This window comes from Scomber scombrus, chromosome 15 (assembly GCF_963691925.1).
Source record: "Scomber scombrus chromosome 15, fScoSco1.1, whole genome shotgun sequence".
In the NCBI taxonomy this organism is placed as follows: Eukaryota; Metazoa; Chordata; class Actinopteri; order Scombriformes; family Scombridae; genus Scomber; species Scomber scombrus.
The window spans coordinates 5,998,233-6,022,403 of NC_084984.1; the positions used below are offsets into that span (position 1 = coordinate 5,998,233).

Genomic DNA, 24,171 nt, shown 5'->3' on the forward strand with positions numbered 1-24,171 from the left:
CTACAGTATTGCTTCCTGATATGAACTGTATGTACTTCCTGCTCATTTTGAACATTCAGAATATATTAATGCACTGATGGCTGATGGCTTCTCTTGTCGTCTCGTGTCTTACTGTATGTGTTCAGGCTTTCTATGCAACTCTCTGATTGAAGGAGGAGAATTTTTTGTGGAGGGAAGCCTCAACGTGCGGCCAGATCTTGTTGGTTTCTGTCCCAGAGAAGGTCTCAAGCATACCTTTACTCCTGAAATAGCAAAGAAACACACACATCATTTTCTAGATTCACCACTGGATCTGTTATTTGTATAGTACGCAACAATTGGTTGATTTAAACACAGAATCCACTCATTATTCAATGTGAACAACTTCTATCCTCTTCTATTCCCAGTCTAGAGTCCGACCTTTAAATGATAAATAACCTCTCAAACATTGAGGTAAAAATAAGTAGGGCACTATCTAAGCACGTCTCTGTGCTTTAAGGTAAAACAGAGTAAGGATAGTGTTTGCCTTATTGTTTTTGTGGGGTTTTTTGCCTTTTTTTAAGTATCTGTGTACTGATTTAACTCTTCTTATAAGGAAAAATTGGTTTCAGCACATATTAGGTTGTCCTGTTGGAATTTAGTTCTTAAGACATTTTTTCAGTCATGCAGGCCACCTGGAGTGATGTGCAGGCCTGAGGTCAAAGGTCAGATGGGTGTATAACCTTTTGCCTATATTGTGGCATTCTTTCAAGTAGTATATTCTACTCTGTAAGGCAGTCGAACTTTTGCCTCTTTGATTTCACTGTGCAGAGGTGAAAAATAAGTTATCGTAATGAGCTGAGTCCCAGTGATGTAACAGTTGGACGGAGATGTTAACTATGTGTGGTGTGTAGTGTTATTCTACCTGTAGAACTCTAAGACAGGCTCTGTCTGAGTTTCATAGGACTTCAGTCTCCGTGTGACCGTGTCTGGTGTGTCATCGTCCCGCTGGACCAGAGGCTCCCCCGTCACATCGTCGAAACCCTGGAGAAAGAGATCAAATGTTGAAGGCATTGCTGAACTCCTGTAATAGTATTTTCTAGCATACAGTATGTTTTCTGCAAATTGCAATGAAATGATTTTGTTTGCTGTTTTCTGCTGAATAATGTGCAAAAATATATGATAAATAGTCAGCAGGAAAAAAATGTGAGGGTTAGGTTTAGCCCGCTGAGACAGAGTTGCTTAATGCATGCTTCAAGCTTAATGTTACTCCCACCCATTGTACTATTCCACCGACTCAGCACAGACAGTGGAATGTAAACAATGATCAAGAAACACAAAATGGAGCCTTTGCTTTCAAATCAGCTGACCGAGAAGAGAGAGAAGGCTTAGACAGATTTTCTTGCATTTTTCATCCTGTGTGAGTGTGAGGTGTCATCTCTGTGCTGTATACATGTATGATATGAACATAAGCCAGCAGATCAGTCAGTCATTTTCCTCGTGACTCACAGTGACCGGAAGTCTCCAGTCTCCTTTTTCATAGCAAATGTTTTGACTTGTAATAGCAGCAGAAGTACGAGTGTCACTAATAACATTAATGGCGGCTCTGTTTTATTTAGGTGTCCCAATAAGAAAAGCCACTGACGAGCACAACACAAAAACGCTGAAACATGTAAATGGAACACAGCCATGATTCATGTAATTAATCATGTCTGTGCTCTTCTTGGTATGGCATGTTAAAATATCTGCAGTGGAAGCAGCAGGTGCATTTACTTTAATCAATCTGGAAGATCAGGAGGAGAAATACAGGTCATTGTACCCAATCTCGAGCCACCCTGAGTTTCAGCTGAGGACATTTGAGCACAACAGAATATATAAACATTATTGTTACTTCCCCTCGCAGCCTCCATTTACTTTTTGTACAAATTTAGAAAGAAATGTTATGAAACAAGCATAGACAGTTTCAGCTTCTTCAGTTTATTCAGAGTGCAGACCCTGTCCCTACAGAGCACGTGTGTCTTGAGGGGGAGCATGATATATGTAGCATGAATGTGCTATCTGCATTAAATTAATGATTCACTCCGAAGAGACGAGATTACTGTGGAATGATTGCAACACCTCGATGAATTCATGCCTCAAACCGTTCAAGTTATTCTGAGAGCAAGTACGAGGTAGTTGTATCTGTTGAAACGACTACTAAGTGTCTTCAACATGTATCTTTAGAGGGCAGGTGACAGCTACTTAAAGGCATGAAGAAACAGTGGTATTCACTGATACACACAAATACACCCACAAAGCTTTAAAGCTTTGACCTAAATGATTTTGTTCCAGTTTTGTTTAGTTTTTCCAGGTTCTGTTATATTGTCCTCACTCAAAGAGGACTGCGATGGATAGACTGAAGTCAATGATTAACTAAAAATGTGTTATTCCTCCAGACGGTGCAGGAGGTCTGGCAGGTACGTGCAGCAAATAACCTCCACTGAGAGAATATGCACATGGCCACAAGCAATCAGCTCCGTTTCATCATTCACCAGTGACTCAGAGGCAGGCGTTCAAAGACCTGACATGGCTGTTCTTTGTCAAGTTTATCAGTTGAAACAAAATTATAAATACGATATCATGATGATAATTTCTGATTACAATCATTACACTGAATATAATTTTCTGTATAATATTTAACATATCATCATTTTAGTTTACTTACTAATAACTCACTGATTGTAGATGAAATTTGCTTAAAATCAAAAAATATAATTATATTGGTGAAATATGGTGGATTTAAATGGTCTAGTGTTTAACCTGATAAATGTAAAATTCTGTTTTCTACATAAATCTCTTAAAATGGTCAGACGGCTCTGCATGTAGCCATGGAAACAGCAGCAACATGCACGAAGACACAATACTCCAATGAAATGATTTGCATAGTGCACATCTTTACAAAAGTGACATTATTTTAAGATGTTTAACAAACCTTCTAAAAGGATTCATATTTCAACTATAATGTCAATTATTGTGTAAATTGCAGTTAATCCCTGCGTTCCTCTGTCTCCTGAACGTCCTTTCTTCATCTTCCCATCACCCTTTAAAAGAACAAAAAAAGTGTGTGTCCTCTATTGTTAACACAAAACTCAAACTGTCAGTCTGCACTAAAACTGCATTGCTGCCAGAAGCTCTGATTACTGTTGGGTAATTACGCTGGATGAGAGCAAAGGTCTCCACTTGGATATTCTCTGCAAACAAGTTAATTGTTGTTTTATCTTCCCGTCTATCCTGTTTTCTCACTCTGTCAGTGATTGCATTGCAGTTTTGTTTACAGACTATCTTCAGTGTTCTGTTTTTTCTCGTTAGCATAATGTTTGTTTTGTGCTACTTGCGGCCTCTTTTCTCGGTTGTATGTCTCTTAATCTATATCCTACTTCAGTCAGTATATTTGAGTTTATTTCCTTTTTGGTCTTCTTGAAAGTGTAGGACAAGCAGAAACAGCACAGTAAGAAGTGGTTTACGCCTTACGTGAAGCAAAACCACTGGGTGGACAGTAGACATTTTGACTTGTCAAGGACGATAAAGCACAGATGTTACTAATCACATAAACAATGTCTTTGCTCTATTCAAGTGCCCAAGTGAGCCGTGAGTCAGCCAGCATGCACACTAACAGGACCTGAAACTGAAGCAGCTAAATGGGATTCAGCTTTCATTAACTTTTGTATTTACATCTCTACTTTTCCTTCTGTGACACGTAAATGTCTGCTGTGAAAAGGGCTAATTATAAGTCCAGAGAAATGTAATAACCCAATTTAAAGCTCATGAACATTCATGTTTGTAAAGACAATGGTTGTGAGAAACTGAAGCAAGGAAGGAGTAATAAGTAAGAAAAAATGTATTTACAGGGACTTTTGGTGGGTTGAAATCTATGTTGTAGACTCTGCCGCTGGGCAGATGGGTCCAGCGAGAGGTGAGCCTCTGTTTAATTGTCTGGAAAGGTACATCGAGGTTAATGACTGAATCCACAGTGAAGGCGCCATCCAGAGCCTCTGCCTGGGATACTGTGCGAGGGAAACCTGGTAGAGAGACAGACAGACAGAAAAAGAAAGACAAAAGGGATAGAAGACAAAGAAGGACAAGATAAATAACTATCAGGTTTTGAATTAAATGGGGTCTAAAAGACCTGATATTCATTACCTCTCATGAGAAAACAGCTCTACAAAGAGCCAAGTGCCCCTCTCTCTCTGAGGCACCTGGAGATGAGTATCTACTACTGATCAACCAGTTCCTGTGAGCTTCTTAAATCTTAACTTTGTTTCTGTACTCTTAAAGTGATATGAAGATAAGATGAGAAGCATGTGATTTATCCAGGTAAATATGAGTCAGCATTTTCAAACAGTGGATACATTCAAAATATCAATAAATGACCTCCTAAGTGTGGTGAGACCTCTAGCAAACAATACTGATAATACTTTTGTTAGCAATCACTTCTTACCATCAAGCAGCCAGCTGCTGTGGTCCATCGCTCTCAGATCACTCAGGATAAGACGAGACATGACGTCGTCAGGTACCAGCTGACCCTGATCAATGCAGGCCTTCATCAACAAGCCGAACTCTATCACACACACACACACACACACACACACACACACACAAAACAGATACAGAGAGAAAGGATGCTGTTCATACTCATTAAAAAGTCTTTTTTTTCCTGGCAGCATTTTTGGATCTTGACTTAGCTAATAGCTAATGATGTTAACGTTTGCATATTGTTGGAATGGATCATCATTATAAATACACTGTGCAGCCCAGCATTGTTTAAACAACACAGAAATGTATTTTAAATGCAAAAAATGAACCTGATGTCTAAAAATGATGCACAGAACTGCTAAATCTTTCTGAATTATATCTACAGATGCAGTTTTTGGTTTATTGGGTTTGAATCATCTTAAACTGTAGCTACAATCCAGATTCAAGAGTTTGAGGCGTAGGAGTTCCTTTTTCCTATTGCTTCCACTTTAATTGGTCAGAGTCCAGCTGAAGAAAGGAATTTCCTGACAAGCGTTGCAGAAATGACCTGCCTTCACTCTTATGCCGTTCTGATGTCACTGACTAGCAGATGAAAGGGTGGAAAGAGTGGAAAGAGTGAATACATGCGGGACATACCTAGAATTCTACAAGGAAATAAATGATGTATAATTTATACACAAACTGCCAAATGGGCAGCTGTTTTCCTTGTGTTTTGAAAGTGTGATAAATGTACAGATTGCACAACAGTCAGCTAAGGCACTACCAGGTCAGCAAGGCAAGGATTAGCAAAGAGACAACTAAGGAGGATTTTGCAGCTGATGAGTGCATTAGTCCATGTTAAATGTAGTAATATAGTTTATATGAATGCACACACCGGGATTAAAAAAAAGCTTTTCTAATGTTCAGTATTTATAATGAGAAGGTTAAAGAGGTTCAGTGAAAATGGAAGGTCACTGGTTCAGATCCAAGGACTGTTTGTCAAAAATACGGAAACGAATAAGCAGAACTGTTTTGACAGCCAGCTGCTCCAGTGAAGCCAAGAAAGCAAAAACTGAGGAACTGGAGAATGCCTGCACGTGTACAATATGGAAGTATAACAGAGTATTTGTGTATGCATAAAAGTTCAAGTTCGATGGTGCAGAAGTAGTCATTGCATCATTGCAGAAGACTCCAAATCCTTTCTCCTTAACCATACATTTACTACTGCGGCCTGTAAGATCCTCTGTAAAGCTGTGTAGTCTCTCCTCTCAAAGGACAAAAGCACACACCCTTCACTTCATTATCTTTACACCTCTCTTTATCTTCATCCAAGGTGATATTGAGGAGTAGTAGGTCTTACTTCCAAAGTCCAGGCAGTGTCGGGAAAAGTGTTAGTAGTATAAACATGAAGCAGCTACCTATATAACCCTGCAAACCAGTTTGGCCTTGGTTAAAGAGAGTTGAATCCCAGTTCAACCTCTGTGCTTCTCTACAGTAAGATAAGAAATGAAACGGTTACATGAGTGGTGTTCTTATCATGGTAGTGCAGAAAGTGTTTATTTTTCCACACATTCCACTTTCTGCAGTTGCCTTTTTTATGTGTAATAACCTGCTTATATGTATTACATAATAAAGCAATCTGTTGATTGTTTATAACAGCGAATCTCCTCCAGATAATATGTGGAGTATTCGTGTGTCTGTTTGTTTAGCAGGTAACACACACCACTGAGATCATCTCATGTTGCAGCCTTCTGACTTCTAAACAACCCGCTAAGATTGCTGACCTAGATTTGTATTAAAGAAGATCATAAATTTACTAAGCATTTGTTCCTTACCCGTTTTAGCGTTGATGCTGGCTCTCAAAATATCCCCACTGGAGATGTGCTTCAGTCCGAAAGTTTTGGTTATGCGCGCGGACACAGTCCCCTTCCCCGACCCGGGAGGTCCCATAATGACAGCACGGAAAATCTTTTGCAGAACCATGTCTAAAGGAATGTGGGTTTAATATGAGTTGCTAGCAGCAGAACAGTCGTGCACGTCCCATGAAAAAAAAAAATTCCAGTTGGATGCTCAGTCAAGAGTGGATCGCAGCAGGTCGACTTTCTTTCCAGAGAAGTGCGCAACGTAACCAAGAGTGGGCGCGTCTTTTGCAGCTAGTCTGGTCTCCCACTGGACCTTGACTTTTATTTCCCCTCGGCCTAGCCGGAGGAAGAGGAAGAGGGGGAGGAGGAGGAGGTCTGAGAAGATGTGTGTGTGTACTCGCCAGTGCAACGTCAGCAGGGGGTAGATGAAGATGCGCTCCCTCGACGGTGCACGACGAGCAAATGAGCTCCTCTGTCCAGCTTGTTGGGAATAATATACTCGCCTGTGTCACAGTTTACGCTTTAATGGAGATGTGTGTATCGTATAATGCGGTTATGTAATTAGTCCACAGGCGGAAAAAGCTTGTTGGCAAGGTTGCAGTGATTAATCCTTTCCTAGTCTAGATCCCTGCAGTGGACTGACCTGCAGATTGACAGACAGGCTGGGATGAACAACCAATCTCCTGCTCCCTCATAATCAGCTTCTGTAACATTTTAGAGGAGTTGGGGCAGTTTTGAAGGAATTAAATAACGTTTTTTCAGACATTATTGATCCAAATAAAACCGTAAACGTTCAGAGAACATCCATAACTTTTTGTGTAGGCCTAGGTTAAATATTAATTTTTTAACAACCTATTAAAATACGTCAGTCATTTTGATTTTGAAGGTTTCAATTTACCTCACATTTTAATATTAAAGTCTGATAAAAGCAATAAACATGATTTGTGTCGGTATTATCAGTTTGTGTACATGCTGTGCCTTTAAAACGCAACAGTAGCTATATGAGCCCACTCCTATATTGCTTTAATTAATGATGAAGTGGCGCCATCTGCTGGTCAACTACGGCGTTGCATCGTGTTAAAAATCCGCATTTTTGACTCTTCTGCTTTGCCGTAACCTCGCCTCTCCCCAGCGTGCTGCTGGACAAACACACGTGGATTTCCACTGACGCTAGTGAGGCAGGAACAACAATAACATGGCAAGCCAGGGGCTCACCTATGATGGCTGCAATTTCTTCCGACAGCGGCTGGTTTTGTCCACACTCAGTGGGAAGCGGGTGAAAATCTCAAACATCAGGTCCAAAGACGATAACCCGGGGCTCCGCGGTGAGTTTTTGTGCAGCTTCAACTCTTCTTCATGTGGCGTCGCAGTTAGCTCTGAAGCTAACGAGAGCTAGCTGTTACGCAGTTGGGAGTGTGTTGAATTACTTGGGCGCCAGAGATGGAGAAATGATGGGACTGTAGTGTAAGTGGTAGATAAATGTAATCCTGCGTAGCATTTCATAAGTTGCGTTGTTTTTTCCCGCTTGTATCAAACATTCAACCAGTGACAGCCTTATATTAGTGTGTCTTGACTTATTAGTATTAGTGTGTGACTGTCCTACTTGATGCTTTGATCCATGTATTTGATTCCAGATGTTTTAATACTGAGTGCAGTATACAAAGAAAAGACAAAAAGTAAAGACAACATGATTTTCACAAAGATTAAAATAGCAGGTTTAACTGAATTTCTGTCTGTTTTCTTCAGATTTTGAGGCCAGCTTCATCAGGCTGCTCGACAAAGTCACAAATGGCTCCAGAATAGAGATAAACCAAACAGGTGAGTTTTAAAAATGAGGATATGACTATTCACTTTGTCACCGTGACTGGTTGGTTTATCTAACTACTGTTTACTGCTAGAGTGTTGACATTTCAATATGAATGATAGGATTTATTTTAGGTTATCCACAGAGATTGTGTGCAGTCATAGTTATTCTTTGTTAGGTCAGTTTTGCTTGTTTTTCATTAAGTTGAACTGTGGTGATGTCAGAAAGAAATATAATAATAACTCAATGATACTGCAAAGAGACACCTCAGTTGATTGCATTAACTATAAGAAAACATGACCAAAGTGTTATTTTTTTGTCTTGACTATTTTGCCAAATTCACACTGCTTCCTTGCAAATACTATTTTTCTATTTTTCTACAATGATTCTCTTCTAAAAGGCCGTAAATGCTAATATTAACATCAACCAAGTAACAGACTGTCATTGTCTTCATGTCTTTGTCCTTACCAGGCACGGTGTTATTTTACCAGCCGGGCTTGTTGTACGGGGGTTCTGTAGAACATGACTGCAACACGCAGCGTTCGATTGGCTACTATCTAGAGGCCCTGCTCATGCTGGCTCCGTTCATGAAGACCACCCTTAAGGCCACTCTGAGGGGAGTCACCAACGACCCCATTGACCCGACGGTGAGGACGTGATCCGATCTGATCATCAACAAACTCGTTACTTGATGTTATCTGTGTTCGTACTTCTGAATTTAGATTTGACTCATGTAGCTCAAGATGACACTGCTTGGATGTAAAGAGGCTTCTTTTTGTTGTTTGTGCATCCCTGTTTCCTCTAGTGCGCAGATCATTATGTGCAATGATATGCCAGTTTTTTTGTTCTTTGCTACTACCTGCATTGTTCCAAAGTGTATAATGTATATGAACCTTACACAAGGAAACAAGGAAGGAAGAAGTATGAACTGGGGTGACTGGAGAGAGTTGTTGTCATGGAAACAGTGAAGAGTGTCTCAGCTTAAGGCTGTGATGTTAACTGGTCCATTGTGCATTGTTTTGCAAGGTAGTCGTCAGTTTCATCCTTTTGCAGAAGCATGTTTCAGTGTTTAAACTGTCTTTCTACTGCAGGTCGACTTGTTGAAGTCCACAGCCCTCCCTCTGATGAAGAAGTTTGGCATCGATGGAGCGAGCTTTGAACTCAAGGTGAGGACACCATGGTGGCCGTTGACAAGCATGGTACAATATGATCCAAGTCAAGTATGATGCTACTACTTAAAACTAAGCCACCCTCTCTTTTCTCCCGTCTCATTTGGTCCCTGCTGCCACTCCCTCAGGTGGTGAAGAGAGGAATGGCGCCTGGTGGGGGAGGGGAGGTAGTTTTCACATGTCCTGTCTGCAGGACCATCAGGCCAGTGCAGCTGACTGACCCAGGAAAGATCAAGAGGATCAGAGGAATGGCGTATCCTTAACTGGCTCAGAGTCATGGTCTTATTTTCACCTGTAAAAAACGTACAGTGATACAAATAGTTATTTGAAAGTCTGCTCATTATAAAGTCCTATCGTTTTTCTATTTTATTTAAATTATTATTGTAATTATCGATTAATTTACTATTTATTTAAAATGTTTACCATAAAAAATGTGAGGAAATAGTGAAATGTAACAACAAATGTCTTGTTTTGTTCGACCAACTGTCCAAAAGCTAAAGATAATAAATGTTACATGGATGTAGACAGCAGCAGTTCCTCACATTGGAGAAGTTTGAATGAGAGAATTTGGGCCATTTTTACATAAAATATGACATAAAGGATTGATTATTAGAATAGTCGCCCATTGGGTTTCTGTCGATTGCCAATCAATCTTCATTTTACCTTTTTAATATCTATTTCCTGATGAATGCCAGAACTGTTGTCTGCACTAACTTTGCAGCACATACTGTTGTCAATACTTTGAAATGTTTACTCATTACATACCAAAGGCCAAGCACAGAAGGTTGCCTTAGTTTTAAACATGTTTTGATTACATGCGACTCGTTTCTCAAGTAAGTTGAACTTGTCATTGATGATATATTGGTGGTCTGTGTGCTTGCAACACACAGTCAGACCACAAGTTGTTTTATTCCTTCGACTTCACGCTGTTGTATGAAAGGTCCTTGATTATCTAAACCCAGATATTCAGTGCGAGTATCGCCCCAGATAGCCAACAGGATTGTGGATTCAACCAGGAGCGTCCTCAACCAGTTCATTCCAGACATCTACATCTACACGGACCACATGAAAGGAGCCAACTCTGGCAAGTGAGTATCTCAACAGTCATGTAATTGCAGTGTCATCGCTTGTTGGTCTTTTCCAGTTCTGTTACTGCCTCCTATTGGAAGGAACCTTTAAGAGTATTCATTACTGTTATTCTTGTTGATCTTCTCTACAGTTTAAATGAAAAAAATCTACTTATAGGTTTCAGTTTTCTGTTATTTTTGTCTGTCTGAAAGACACTAAATAATTCATTTGTTTGTTTGTCGCAGGTCTCCAGGTTTTGGTCTGACGCTGGTGGCAGAGACGCTGAATGGCTGCTTCCTCAGTGCGGAGATGTCATCCACGCCGCAGGGACAGGGAGTCTCTATATTGCCAGAAGACCTTGGCAAGAACTGTGCCAAACTGCTTTTGGAGGAGGTACATCGGGTAAGTGGTGCAAAAAACCAACACGTCATACCTCTTAATCCAGAACACTTAGCCTGCTTCATTTGATTTAGCGTAAAAAAAAAAAGCAACTTACTGATGGATCTTCTCTATGGATGTAATTGGGATCTCTTTAATAGAGCCTAATGATTCTTCGGGTTCAGCTCGGCTGCTGTGAAGAAGAGTATACAAGATTTTCTTCACTGTTGCACAGATATTAAGTCATATTCAGGAATCTAGCCAAGCTTTTCAACCATTTCACAAACAAACCCTGATCCTATAAACATCCACACTGGCTGTTTTAACAGAGCAAGGAAAGGCTTGCTATTGATTTGCAACATGAAGAGTGTGTTTTTGTTTATTTTCTTGTTGTTTTTTTTAGGCCAATTTGAAATGTGCTTTTTGTTGTTTAGGGTTGCAAACAAACAGCTTCAAGAAAAATGATTTTACATAGTGTGTGTCTGTGTTTAGTCTCTGAAATACCTCATCCACTAGCTGATCTACTGAGCAACTGCCATTCAAAATACCAAACCTGTCCTGTCTTTTTAATCAAGCATGCATATTGGTTATCTGCCCGTACTGCTCTCCAACAAGCCTCGTAACAGTTTACACAACACAGTCATCACTAATTTAATACAGATTTTTTTTTTATGGGAACTATACATTTTTTATAAGCGTATGCACTGAGTAGTCATTTTCATATTTAAACCACATTTTCAGTATATATTTCACATTGCTCTTAATGCCTAGACTCTGATGAAAGCAGTATTATGATTCAATGCTAAATTTTAACTTATTCAAAAATCAGCTTTTTGTCGGTTGGTTGCTGTGTTTACAAGTTGATATCAGATCTTCATTACCCTGCACACAGCAGCTGGAGTCTAGGTTTTTGGCCCATCCCTGGACAATTTAAAATTCTTTGTGAATACTTGACGTACACAGTCAGGACATATTTCAATCCCAGCATGAAACAATGACATTCACTGCCCTTGTTTACCCACATTCCCTGGTAATGACCATCAACCCCAGTCTGGAATTCAACTGAGAAACTGTTTGTGGGCAGAACCACAATGTAAAGAGCAACTAAAGGACATTTCCATCCAGCTACGGCTATGCCTATACTCGGTAATTCTGGGATCACACCATTGTTACATTGAATAATCAATTAGGACCTCCATTAGGAAAGTGTTTACTGGGGTAATAAAATAAAGTAAGAAGCAGGGTAATTTTCTCATAGACTTCCATGCAGTCTGACTTATTTTTGGAGCCAGTGGAGTTGCCCCCTGCTGGCCATTAGAGAGAATGCAGTTCTAAGGCACTTCTGCATTGGCTTCACTTTTTAGACTGCAAGCTACTTGCTTGGTCTGGACTTGTAAGATATTTCTTGTCCTGATAGCTAGATCAGGACCTGGTTGATATGAATAAATAAAAATATTATTTTTAACAGGAGCTGTATACTTTATTGATCATTAGATATAGATATCTCTCTCGGAAAATATGGCTGAAAGAACAGAGTTCAAACTTCTATGTTTTAATGGGAAATAACACAATGCCTACCTACTAAGACTGGTTTGTCCATGCCCAGCATCAATCTTAAGAACCAGTGTTAGAACCAGAACCAGCAGCAGTCTTAACTGGTTACTTCAGAGCTACCTGGGCAGCATTTTGGTAATTGGCTACATCTCCACTGTTATAAGAAGTGACATGAAAAAATGATATGATGAAAACAAAAAAGAACTCAAATAAAACTGATTATTAATATTTAACATGAACATTTCACTTAAACTATTTCACATTTAAAACATTGATTCAAATATTTATTTCAGCATGTTGTATTAATGATATTGAAAGAAGCCATAAGGAAACTAATTTCAAGTCTCAAATATCAGTAACAGCACTCTGAAAAACTTCTCTGTTTCATTTCTGGAATGATGTGTCAAGAGTATTGTTTGTTTGAACATGCTCGATAAATGATGAATCCTTTAGGCGAGATTTACCGTCATGTTTGTGCTAACAGATACAAAACAACGCAGTCACATTTTATGTCAGCATTTCTCAACCTGTGTCCCCAAGTGTGACTTACAGCAGTAGCTGTGTGATAAACCAGCTTGGCTAGTACTAAATCATACATTGCCAGACAAACTTTTGATTGGTACTGTATATAGTAACAAATACTCTCATATAGACACACAGTCACATAGGAAAAAGAGCACACTTTATCAGAATATGTACAATTAGATCCAGTGATTTAGTGGCTCTGCCCCTCGGCCCTCTCTCATAGGAGCCATGTGAGTCCAGTTAGCTGGTCAGGGTAGTGCTGATTAACTCTGAAAGAGCAATATTGTTGGACGTGTCCTCTTAACTCCAAGCAACAGAGTGGAGAGATAATGTTTCTGCTTAGCAGCCGCAGAGGATGGTGGATTAAACATATTTTTGTGCCTGTTTTTAAGAGACAAATCCACAGTTGCTGGTGGAGCAGGTAGATCTACTGCGTTTAGAAGTTGAACTGCATTTGAATAACTGCTGATTTTAATATGTAACCATATCAGGAGGACTGAGTGGTTGCTGCAGGACGATAAAAGGAAAAGAGGAAGAATAACGAGAAAACATGGACGTGTGCTCCTGCTGGAATAGTTAATTTTTGAAAACTAAAAAGGGGGAAAAAATGGGCACTCTGTATGTGTGCGTCTGTTTGTTTAATGGTTAATCAGTACAGTCCTCCTGTAGTAAACCAAATACACACGATGGACATTTTGTTTTTGGAAGCAACATCAACAATGGACAGAAGCTGATGTAAGTGGTGCGCTCAGTAACCCTTTTAACTTATGTTGAATGTTATGAATTTTAACATGATTGTGTGTATGTTGTGTGGAGATTAAGAGTTCAGTCTTCTGTAGAGGTTATTCCAGAGCTATATAACAATATAGACTATTGTATTGGTGGATCTGAAGACCTTCAGAATCTGAAGCAAGAGTTATGCTCAGAAAAGTATCTTTACCGTTTTTTTTAGTTTTTTTTTTAAGCTCAGTATTGTTGATCAGTGCTCTCTTTAGATTCATAACTTCTGAGTTTGTTGATCTGCTAAGGAAAGCTTCATATAAGGGTAAAGTCAGTCCAGAGGAAAGAAGCCACTCGCTTTAACCTCTCACATTGTTCCATGTGAAGCTAACCAATGCAAGCATGCATTTCTCCATGTTTTTTTCTAATTCACCCTGTTTGCTCCGACTCAATTTTATGTTGTAGATTTTATAGGTTCAGATTTGTGACAATTTAAACTCTAGACTTTAGGTCAAACAAGTGTAAGTGTAAATGCGGGAACAGGCCCATTGATCTTAGATTGTATTGGATTATATCAGTATGTGGTATTGTGTTGAGTAATGTAATTGTGTCCGCACCTGCTTACATTTTTTGGGGGGATTTGACTGTTTGCAAAAGGGGGTTGCCATTTGCTTGAAGGATTCAAGGGACTTTTCCAGAGGATCCCGTGGCGGCCTAGACTGTCTGAGGTTTTCTCTCAGAGACAGGAAATTAACTAACGAGAGGCGTTAACAATGTTTTTGTAGTGAAATTAAGCTGTGATGAGAGATTCCAAACAAACAGGGAAATTGCATAAAAGGTTCAGAAAAAAACCGAAGTACATTCAATTTGTCTCACCCAGATCAGCAGCACAAGGTAAGGTACTCAGACACAACACTTTTTTAATAACCTACCTCATGTACTTTTCAAGTCATAGGAAGTATTAGAGAAAAGTTGGATAAAACTGTCTTAAAAATATACTTTAATTGTAGTTTTCAGTTTCTTGCTCTTAATGAGGACCCATTAAGAGCAAGAAAACATCCATCTATTCTACAGGCTTGTTAATGGATTAAAATGGTGGAAATAAGTTGAGATGGTGTAGTTCTTCGCATGGTTGCATAGTCTTTGGTGATCTTATTTTTAAAGTTGACTCAGTTTGAAGAAACTTGTCCACTTGTAGAAGGAATGCGGTTAACAAAATCCTTGCCTCATCATCAATACTGTAAAAACAGTGTCACCATAGTTTCACTATGATTTCAGTGATATGATTATGTAATTGAATCATATTCTGCTGACAAGTCACGATGCCATAATACTGCATGACCGGACCACATGCATACTGCAATAAAATTGATCCACAGCACAAGAAACTGATCCTGTGTAGCTGCAGTAAAGTTGTGTCACATTTGGACATCAAGTCAGTACAGGACAGTTAATGGTAAACGCATTTATAAAAACTTAAATTGAGAAAATTAGAGATTTTAAAGTTTATAAAATGCTGTAGGGTGTGTCCGGTCTTGCACGTGCCTCTTTGTACGGGTTGGATAATAACACATAGCTGTTGTCAAGTAGTCACGGCATGTGATCACTTATACGAAGACTGGATCTTCTGTCCTCTAAATATGTAATATGTAGGGGAAACGGGAACGTTAGGCAGAGGACTAAAAGGTCTGGAGAAGTTTAGATGTTGGAAACAGGTCGTAGAGAGAGAACTACTGACAGGATACATAAGAGAACTGAGTTTTTAGAAAGTGTCATGTGAGATAAAATTTAAAAAACGGTATACTTGAGAAGATTAAAATGTCCATTTGAATTTTGCAAATCTGCCAACCAGACAATTGATGGACTCACTGTGGATCGTTAAAAAGTGACATCACTAGCTCCCTCTGGAGCCACAAAATGCTTCATACAACTCGTTTTCACTTACACATTAGTACCTAAGACCTATTAACAGACTTGTACACTGATGTAGCATTATTTATTTTTTTAATGGATTTTTATGCCTCTACGCTGTCGACAGTCATGAATGAAGTTATGTTTTTTTGTTGTCTGTCACATTTTCTCATAAAGGCAATATCTCAGGAATGCGTTACGAAAATGTCTTCAAATTTGGCACAAACATCCACTTGACTCCATGATGAACTGATTAGATTTTGTCGGTCAGAGGTAAAGGTCACTGTGACCTCACAAAACTTCATATGCGAATTATGACAAAGTTTCACACAAAAATCTAATAGGATGAAGTGATGAGAGTTGATATCAAAAAGGTCAATCGTACAACGCCAGAAGGGGAGGTTGTGACCATATTTCACATTGGGTCATATACTGAACTGGTGGCACTAATCTTGGGTGCCCACCTTGATACTGTGGCGGTTATATAGATCTTCTGTGCTGCCAGGGTAAAGACGTGTGTGAAGCCTCTACATTTTAGAATTTGTTGTTTATTTGGAGCAACATCCATATCTGAAGCATTGTCTACTGTTCTGGACCCAAATTTGTCAATTTTGTGTTACAGTGTTATGTTTTTCAAAGGCTCTCTACTTGGTCAGATTAGAAGTATGTATAATGCATACATTGCTCTAGGTTTTGTGTTTTGGAATTATGGGTTATGCCTAAAAAATATAGAAAATGTATATAATGCCTTCAAACTTTGCTTTTGTGACCTGGACAATAATATTTTTGAAATGTACCTATTTTCAATGGGAAAACAAGTGAATTTGCCCATTTAAGTGTAAAAAAAAAAAAAAAAAAATCTAACTTAACATGAATTTATACCAAACTTATACAAAAGTGACCAAAAAGGGCTTAGAAGTGAGTCGTTTTTCAAGATTTGCTATAATATTGCAAACCAAATTCATGCTTCCGCCCCAAAATATCTCACATCATCATATCCAATGATTCATATGTTGTTTTTTCTGACTTTACATAAATTAAAATGTGCTATGGAAATAAGTAAATATGGTAATATCACTGTCCTGGTCACAAAAGCAAGGTTTGAATAATCACAATTTTCTATACTAGAAATTAACTCTTACTACCCAGGACCAAAAAACAAGTAAACATTTGTTCCACAGTGCTATCAATGTTGAGATAATCAATCTCCTGTCATGGGGTGACCGAGTTCTTTTTAAACATCTCCACCTCCATGACGTATGTCTGTGTTGTTTTTGTTACTAAAACATATATCACCTCCTCTTTCCTTGTTTTAGGGTGGCTACGTGGATTCAACCAATCAGAGCCTGGCGCTGCTCTTGATGACCCTTGGCCAACAGGACGTGTCAAAGGTTTTGCTCGGACCCCTCTCCCCATACACGTAAGTCACTGTCATTCAATAATAAACTCACAGATGGCTCCCTGCCCCACTGAACTTTACACCAGTCTCTTTATAAGTTATTAATAAGTTAATATACAGAAACACTTCCTTCAAACGTAAAACCCACCAGACCTTACATTTAGTTATTCTTCCACTAGTCTCCTCTTGGCAAGAGACAATATTCCAAAGTTCTCATCCCATCGTAGGGCACAGATGCTGGACAAATAAACAACAGAGACACACTGTTTGTTATAACAGTTTGTCATTGTTTTAGGTACTGATTTTCACCCAAAAAAAACAGATTGTTTAAAAAGAGGAGATCAGATTAAACAAAGGTTTCACCACAATTTTTATTGTCCCCTTCACACAGCCGGACATTGTTTCTTGCAATGTGAGCACACTGACTGCTGTAGTTCACCGTAAACAAGGTGCTCGTACCATTAGCACTACTGAGAACATGTTCTAGTTAAAGAACGACGAGGAAAGAGGAAACCGCAAATAAGCTGCTACTACTGTATACTATAAAAAATAAAAAATAAAAAACAACAGAAAATAATAAGTCTAATTAAAATCAACCAACTCTGGTTCTTTTTTTTCATTTCCAAAATGTTTACATTCATTATCATGGGACTTGGCCAGCTGTGCATTCACGTGGCCATTTACAGTCACTGTTTTGAATGTGTGATGAATAGATAGATTTACACTTGAAGAGATGCTACATTAAGTTTCTTTACTTGCAAACAAACTATTACAAAATAGTATGAGAGGAGAAAAGTTGACTTCAGGCATGGTCGCCATCACAATGAACTGTCCATTTTCAGTTATCATGGTACCGGTGCTGTGTCCCTCCCAAGTACAGTACTATGATAACTGAAGATTGGCAGTGCCATCGCAATACACTCTTCCTCCTGCCCAGGTAATGTTGATGACCAATGACACAAACTTTAACCTCAGCGTGTATAGTTAGTTTCTGTAGATTGTTTTGCATTATAAATATGACATCCTTGGTTGGGTTGATGACCTTTAGTGTTGTCACTTGAGGCATGCGGGACATTGTTATGGGACTCCTAGTGTCTACTATGTTTACTGTTGGAATATTTTGTGTCCAGCTATGTCTCTCCTTCATTATAGTGACTTGTAAAGAGTAACAGCTAAATATATTGCAAGAAATAATGTACAAACTCAAAACTTAATGTTCTGTTTTTCTTAAATTTCTTCTCTCTCGCTGTCTCTCCAGGATCGAGTTCCTCAGACACATTAGAGATTTCTTCCAAATCATGTTCAAGATTGAAGTTCAGAAGCCTTTAGAAGACGAAAGGAAAGGTGGAGACAAAGTCTTGTTGACCTGTGTAGGAGTTGGTTACAGCAACATCAACAAAACCCTCAAATAAAACAAAAGTATTTTTATATAAATGGCATGGTGTCGTCTTGTTTTAAATGTGAAAATATTTATTTGTGTGTCGCCAACTTTCAGATTATTTGTGTTACAGTATACAAGAAGTTGAAATGAGCAGTTATTGATTTAAGAGCCATCAGTCGAACAAATAACCATACAAACAATATTTATGTAATCCAAAACACATCCAACAGTATCATATCCACAAATGACTGCTTCTTAAGTCTTGGAGTGTTAATCATTCAGTCTGCAAAGCACTGAGCTTTCTAAACATCAATGTGTGGTTCAACATTGCTGGAATTCCACATTAAAATAGCTTTTCAAGATGGTTAGTTCCAGTCGTCGTTAAGGCCTAGTTCAAGCAAATGTATCAGTATGATGTTACTGGAAAGTTCAGCGACTGGTCATCGTCATTAGATGTGGTTCCTCCCATCTGCACTCCACATCACGTGTTCCTCGTAACAGGAGTTCGAAGGAGTTAATCGTCTTTGCCGCACAGATGTTTGAGGGTGTCGCCATAACTCCCTGACACTTCAGACTGCAGCAACATGAGGAGAGAAAAGGGAGGTGATTGGAATTTTTTTTTTTCAAGAAAAAACTGATAGTATCTCTGTGGGTCTATGTACTGACCTGTAACTGGGAATAAAGGGACTCTCCAAACAGCTTCTTGTACTCTGTTCTGATGTCCAGCAAATCAATCTCCGAGCGACTGACTAGTATCCTGGTCAGTGTGGACTCGGTGGTCCCTAAACCCTGAAGAAAGCACAGAAAAACACAGTGTGACATAGAAAATAATCAGAAGCAGCATATACTTCTACAGCAACTACTCATAACACATGTTCACCTCACATTTACTATCCTGCAGTGAGCAATAATCTATGTTTGCAGTCTCACATGTTTGTAGTTATCTGCTTCTTTAGAGGCTGTTGACACATTGCAACAATCAATGTTGTACATTTAGTCAACGCAGCAGCAAAAAAGCAGTGGCTTAACATTCCTTTCCACACCACTGGTGACAATACAGCTGTCTATTGTGTATAAAAAAAGGAATGGGGTGCAACAAAACAATATGTGCATTGTGTTTTGGGGGCCACTGGTAAAGGTTTAAAAGGCCCTCATGGTACAGATGGACTTTTTTGTACTGCTTACCTTCATGCTTTTGAAAAGCCTCTCTGCGAAGTACACCGGGACGCTCTTCACACACTTCACTAGAGAGGGAAAAGACATTTTTATTTTAAAAATGTGTCTCAAATGTGTTGTGTGATCAGTTTATCAACTACAAATGCAACACAATAAAAAATGGGACATGTTGACTATTTTTCTCACCAACAGCTACTAAAAGCTTCTCCAGGTTGCCAGACATCTCACTCTCGATGCTCTCCTGCAGAGTCTTCTTGCTAAGGTTCTTGTACTCTACCAGAGCTGCAGAGACAGATTTGAGTACAATGTTTTTGAAGATGTAACACTGATGTCTATAACAGCTTCAATCCCTGTTGTCTCTATCAGTAATACAGATCAAATATGTAAGAGATCTACCCACTCTGTCGAAGCTGGGGAATACTCCTGTGGCAGAGGATGTCGATAAATTTGTCCTCGTCAGTTCCCCATTTCTTCTCTCCTGCTTCATACAGGGCCTGGGTAGAAGAAGAAATAAGAGCATACATACATACATACAGCTTTAGACCTGAACTTTTTTTGCTTAGCTGTTCTCGGAAAGTAATTTAAAGTGGATGTTTTTCTGGATGTTCAGTACCAAATCTTTTTTATGCAAAACATAAGGAGGAGTGGTGCCTTTACGTCTCATGAATGTGTACGATTAAGCTCAAAATGTCAACTGAAGAAGTGTGCCAACAGCTCACTTACACATCTGTCTGACATCAATAAACTGCACAACAATGTTTTAATGTTAATGCCCTAGTTTCTTGACATCTCTAAATATCAAGTGAATGTGATCATTTTCTAACATGCAGAAAACTAGCAGGTTGGCCACACAATGAATAATCAAAATGTGGTGAATATACCTTAGCATCTGCCTTAGCCTTGGCAGCATCCACACTGGTGCTCTCATCTCTCTTCCCCTGTGAGAATAAATGGAAGAAGATAGTTTGGGATATGTAGGGGAAGAAAATCAATATATTTGTCATTTGTTCAGGAACTCCTTTAAGAGATTAGCTTCTTTGACACTTTTAATATCCTTGTCATAATTCATCTGAGATAAACATTATAACTTCATTATAGAGAAGACAAGCTTTCCAAAGATCTTGTGGAAAACAATTACAATTACAGTTCAGGCCTTTAAATAAATAAATATTTTTTGTTTAGACTCAGTTGTAGATCAGAAGTATGAAACCTTTCCTTCCTCTGAAGCTTTTCATTATGTATAAAGATTTTTTTAAAGTCATATTTTTTATGATGTTGTTGGGAAGGCTTTGTGGCAGTATATCACTATTTTGATTTAATGTACAGTACCTCCGCCAGGACGAGCAGTGCTTTCCCATAATCTCCAGATACCTCCGACTTCAGGTCATGAATCATCAGTCTGCCAGTTTCTTAATGAAACAACATGTACAATACACAGAGTTTCAAAATTGTCTGACACATTGCATCATGGACATTTGCCAACTCTTACGCAACCATTTAACTCCAGTTTCAGTTAAATTAGAAATACTGCATTAGAGATACTAACCTGCCAGGTATGTTTCAGACATTGCTTTAATCTGCCTGTTGGATCTAGAGGCAAAGATTTCAGTCAGGATACTCTCTGTGGTCCCTGCACCCTGTGAGTGATATACACAAGTATAGTGTATGAGTTTTTAGAGAGAAATAAAGTGCAGTTCATTGCACATACACAAAACATCAACTGTCAAGTGCTGATTTTAAACCACTGTGTGTGTTACAAACCACTTCTCAAACACTGCACCCAAAGAAGATACTGGAGTACACAATTTACTTTAACAATGACTTAAGGTGCATTACTAACGTTTCAATGTGCACTGCACCTTCATCAGAGTCAAACCTCTCTGATGACTCTTGACTCTGATGAGCCACAGAAGTGGCCCATTTAAACTGTTTGTAACAATTTGTCCTGTTCTGAGAGTACCAGTATCCACCAATGAAGGGACCGAAGTGCAAGAGATTCTTTTAGCACTACTGTGTGGGTGTGGTTAAATGTCATTACCACAGACAAATCTAAGATAAGTTAAGTCTGTTTAAACAAATGAAGTCATGCTTAGACCATGTGTCTTTGTTCCTTTTCTAGTTTAGTATTTTTTTTGTGGTTTCACTCACTGAAACCAATAAGAATCTCCAATAGAAGATGGGCCATGACATCTTAGAGTTAGTGTGACAAAAACACAATCAACAATCAAAATAAAGGGAAAAAAAGGAGACACAATCTCACCTTGATGGCTTTCATGACTTCATGACAGTCGTAGACAGCAGTAGGTGTTACCAAGGCCACTAACAAGTCCTCAAAGTCTCCACCTGTGTCGCCCTCGATGTCGGCTACTAATGTCTGATACAGGAAGGAAGATAACACACAAATCTTACTCCACCAACTTGAATCTCAGTTGGATCTTCGTTGCCACAGCAATAATTAATATTTGAAAGTTTTCTTACCCTTCCTGTGGCCTTCTCATAGGCCTTAGCGATAAGCTGACGCTGAGCATGACTTCTTTTGGTCAACACCTCAATGACAGTCTTTTCTGTTGTACCTAAAGAAAAGGACAACACAAAACTGACTTAAAATCTTACATAAACATACAGATATAAAACATGATCCACTTGCCTTGTACAAGGATTAACTGGCAAAAGCACTTTACATATTTCTCAGATACAGTTTAGTATCTTGATAATATACTGATAATGGTAACTCATTAGCTTACCAAGGCCCTCTATTGCCTTCCTTAGTGCAGACACGTCGTCCTCTGCTTTGAAGTTTGCATGATCCTTTACAGTTCCTCTTGTGTTGGACTAATAAACACAGACACATGCTCATTTATCACAGTGACACAACCAGTAGCATGTTGTCAATGTGAAAAAATAACACACCCCACCAATATTTTATATCTAATTCCTATTTGTCTTTTTCCTTTCAAGCAATAGCAACCTAGACCCATATTATGACATAATAATAATCATCATCATCATGAACTGATCCTACTCACTAAAAGTTGATGATATGTCCAATTTACAGTATAAATAGGAAAAAGTACTGCACAGTACCACATGTGCAGTACTTTTTCCTATTTATCCTTTCTGAATCCTGATATTAGTACCAGCACCTTACACAGACTTGGTGTGTGTTTGCCTATTCTTTTAATGAAATATGTCCCACTTACTGTCACAGTCAGTGAGGAGGGGGAGTCTAACAGCAGGTCCAAGTCATCCTACAATACAAGTAAACAAATATGTTTCGATTATCACCCACAGCTTTCATAATTTAAGACTACAAACTAATTTAAAAAACACATGATCAACTACTCACCCAAACAGACATTGCTGTAGTTGTAGAGAAAAGCCTTTAACTGGGGTAAAGAAGAATAAGAAACATTAGTCTCTTGAAAGTGAAAGTGCTTTATGGACTCAGTGATATGCTCGAATTCATGTCTTAATCTGATCTGATCATCTTTGCTCTCTGCACACTTATCTCCAATTTCATCCTCTCATTTTCACTGCCTGCACTTTAAGCATTTACTTAACACCAACACGACTAGCTACTTGTTATCCAAATGTCTACGTGTAAAACTAAAATCATTTGACACTCGCGTAGTGTAGTTAAAATTTGATGTCGACACAGGCCGAGGTATTTTCGCGACCAGCAAAGTATGAAAAACCAATAAGACACAGGCAGAAGACAAGGCTGCGTGCATGTATAAAGACTATTATCAGAAGTCAGAAAAAGGTATTTTGTTTGTCTTACCTAAGTGAGAGGACAGGATTGATGTCAGAGGAGAAATTTCACAGTATGCCAATGTCGCCACACCTTTCGGGGAATTCGAGAAAGCAACGCCCATTATAAACTGGGGGAGGATGCATCATCATAAACTCCTCCTCATGTGTACACACAACCCAAAGCAGGATGTGATTTGACTCCCTTGTGCTTCAAAAGTCCTCATCATTAAAAGTAGCATCAGTATCTCTCAATTTTTGCGCGTTTTTTTTAATGTTTTAACACAACATTGTCTCCTTAGAAGGCAATTATATATCAGTAATGACCTGCAGTGGGTCTAATGTCCTGTTTGCTCAAGGCAAGAGAAAATATATGAGTCAGAGAGAGACAAAGAGGAAGGAAATTAAACAGGAAAAACATATTTCCTTTAAATAGGTCTCATCTTTTGATGTTATCGGTGACACAACTTCATGTTAGATAACAATTTACTCATCATCCAAGTAATCCAAGCACAACTAAACCAGCTCCCAAACCCTAAATCTGTTTTAAAGATTTACTTTACTGATTGATATTGAATAATTATGTGTAGCAGGTTTACCTGGACCACCTTAAGGGTCAGTCCACCTTAAGCCTGACCAGGTTGCAATATGCACAAGTGTAACTCCATTATGCTATATATAGCCTACCAGGCAAATTCTCAGGCTGTAAAAGACAAAGGCCTTCATCCCAAAGGCATGTGGTGAGATGTCATTTGAGTTATTTATTTGAGATACTTCTGCTTTTTTATTTGTATGCATCAGGGTCCAGTATGTGACGCAGAGATTTGACGGATTGTTGTATTCTTGTAAGCCAGATTTTCCCTTAACTATCAACACACTCCCTGGATTGTTTTTGACTGTTGTTAAAGCTATCTAGGATATTTTCCCAACTGTATGAGTCACCTGCTCTGATTTCACAGGATGTTTTCTTTATGCAGATCTGATTTCCTGTTGCTGCCCTAACTGAGAGCTGATTCAACCCATTT

The 24,171-nt window shown here is 38.8% G+C and overlaps 3 protein-coding genes across 3 annotated transcripts; 1 reads left to right on the forward strand and 2 right to left on the reverse strand.

Annotated features, from left to right (window-relative positions):
* Positions 1-93: 93 nt before the first annotated feature.
* ak3 (adenylate kinase 3) lies at positions 94-6,641 on the reverse strand. Its single transcript, XM_062434293.1, has 5 exons — positions 6,285-6,641; positions 4,436-4,555; positions 3,844-4,016; positions 884-1,002; positions 94-242 (listed from the first exon to the last, which is right to left on the reverse strand). Exons 1-5 carry the CDS (start codon positions 6,430-6,432, stop codon positions 131-133), a joined length of 672 nt encoding a protein of 223 aa, XP_062290277.1. The 5' UTR covers positions 6,433-6,641; the 3' UTR covers positions 94-130.
* Positions 6,642-7,478: 837 nt separating this feature from the next.
* rcl1 (RNA terminal phosphate cyclase-like 1) lies at positions 7,479-18,276 on the forward strand. The gene is made up of 9 exons (XM_062434556.1): positions 7,479-7,636; positions 8,058-8,129; positions 8,587-8,762; positions 9,207-9,281; positions 9,413-9,537; positions 10,247-10,372; positions 10,598-10,754; positions 16,757-16,860; positions 18,098-18,276. The coding sequence occupies exons 1-9, from the start codon at positions 7,507-7,509 to the stop codon at positions 18,249-18,251; spliced, it is 1,119 nt and encodes a 372-aa protein (XP_062290540.1). The 5' UTR covers positions 7,479-7,506; the 3' UTR covers positions 18,252-18,276.
* An 11-nt stretch (positions 18,277-18,287) lies between these two features.
* On the reverse strand, positions 18,288-23,237 carry anxa3b (annexin A3b). Its single transcript, XM_062434558.1, has 14 exons — positions 23,178-23,237; positions 22,743-22,782; positions 22,597-22,644; positions 22,141-22,228; positions 21,875-21,969; positions 21,657-21,770; positions 20,943-21,033; positions 20,726-20,805; positions 20,278-20,334; positions 19,797-19,890; positions 19,583-19,678; positions 19,406-19,464; positions 18,887-19,009; positions 18,288-18,794 (listed from the first exon to the last, which is right to left on the reverse strand). The coding sequence occupies exons 2-14, from the start codon at positions 22,752-22,754 to the stop codon at positions 18,735-18,737; spliced, it is 1,017 nt and encodes a 338-aa protein (XP_062290542.1). The 5' UTR covers positions 22,755-22,782; positions 23,178-23,237; the 3' UTR covers positions 18,288-18,734.
* Between the last annotated feature and the right edge of the window lie 934 nt (positions 23,238-24,171).

Excerpts from the sequence above, each read along its gene's own strand:
- ak3 (XM_062434293.1), bottom strand. The coding sequence starts at position 6,432 with ATGGTTCTGCAAAAGATTTTCCGTGCTGTCATTATGGGACCTCCCGGG. Across the intron at positions 4,556-6,284 it reads CAGCATCAACGCTAAAACGG|AGTTCGGCTTGTTGATGAAG; the intron begins GTAAGGAACAAA and ends TGTGTGTGATAG. Across the intron at positions 4,017-4,435 it reads CAGCAGCTGGCTGCTTGATG|GTTTCCCTCGCACAGTATCC; the intron begins GTAAGAAGTGAT and ends TCTCTCTACCAG.
- rcl1 (XM_062434556.1), top strand. The coding sequence starts at position 7,507 with ATGGCAAGCCAGGGGCTCACCTATGATGGCTGCAATTTCTTCCGACAG. Across the intron at positions 8,130-8,586 it reads AATAGAGATAAACCAAACAG|GCACGGTGTTATTTTACCAG; the intron begins GTGAGTTTTAAA and ends TGTCCTTACCAG. Across the intron at positions 10,755-16,756 it reads TTTTGGAGGAGGTACATCGG|GGTGGCTACGTGGATTCAAC; the intron begins GTAAGTGGTGCA and ends TCCTTGTTTTAG.
- anxa3b (XM_062434558.1), bottom strand. Across the intron at positions 22,229-22,596 it reads CCTCCTCACTGACTGTGACA|TCCAACACAAGAGGAACTGT; the intron begins GTAAGTGGGACA and ends TGTGTTTATTAG. Across the intron at positions 20,806-20,942 it reads GTCTGAAACATACCTGGCAG|AAACTGGCAGACTGATGATT; the intron begins GTTAGTATCTCT and ends TGTTTCATTAAG.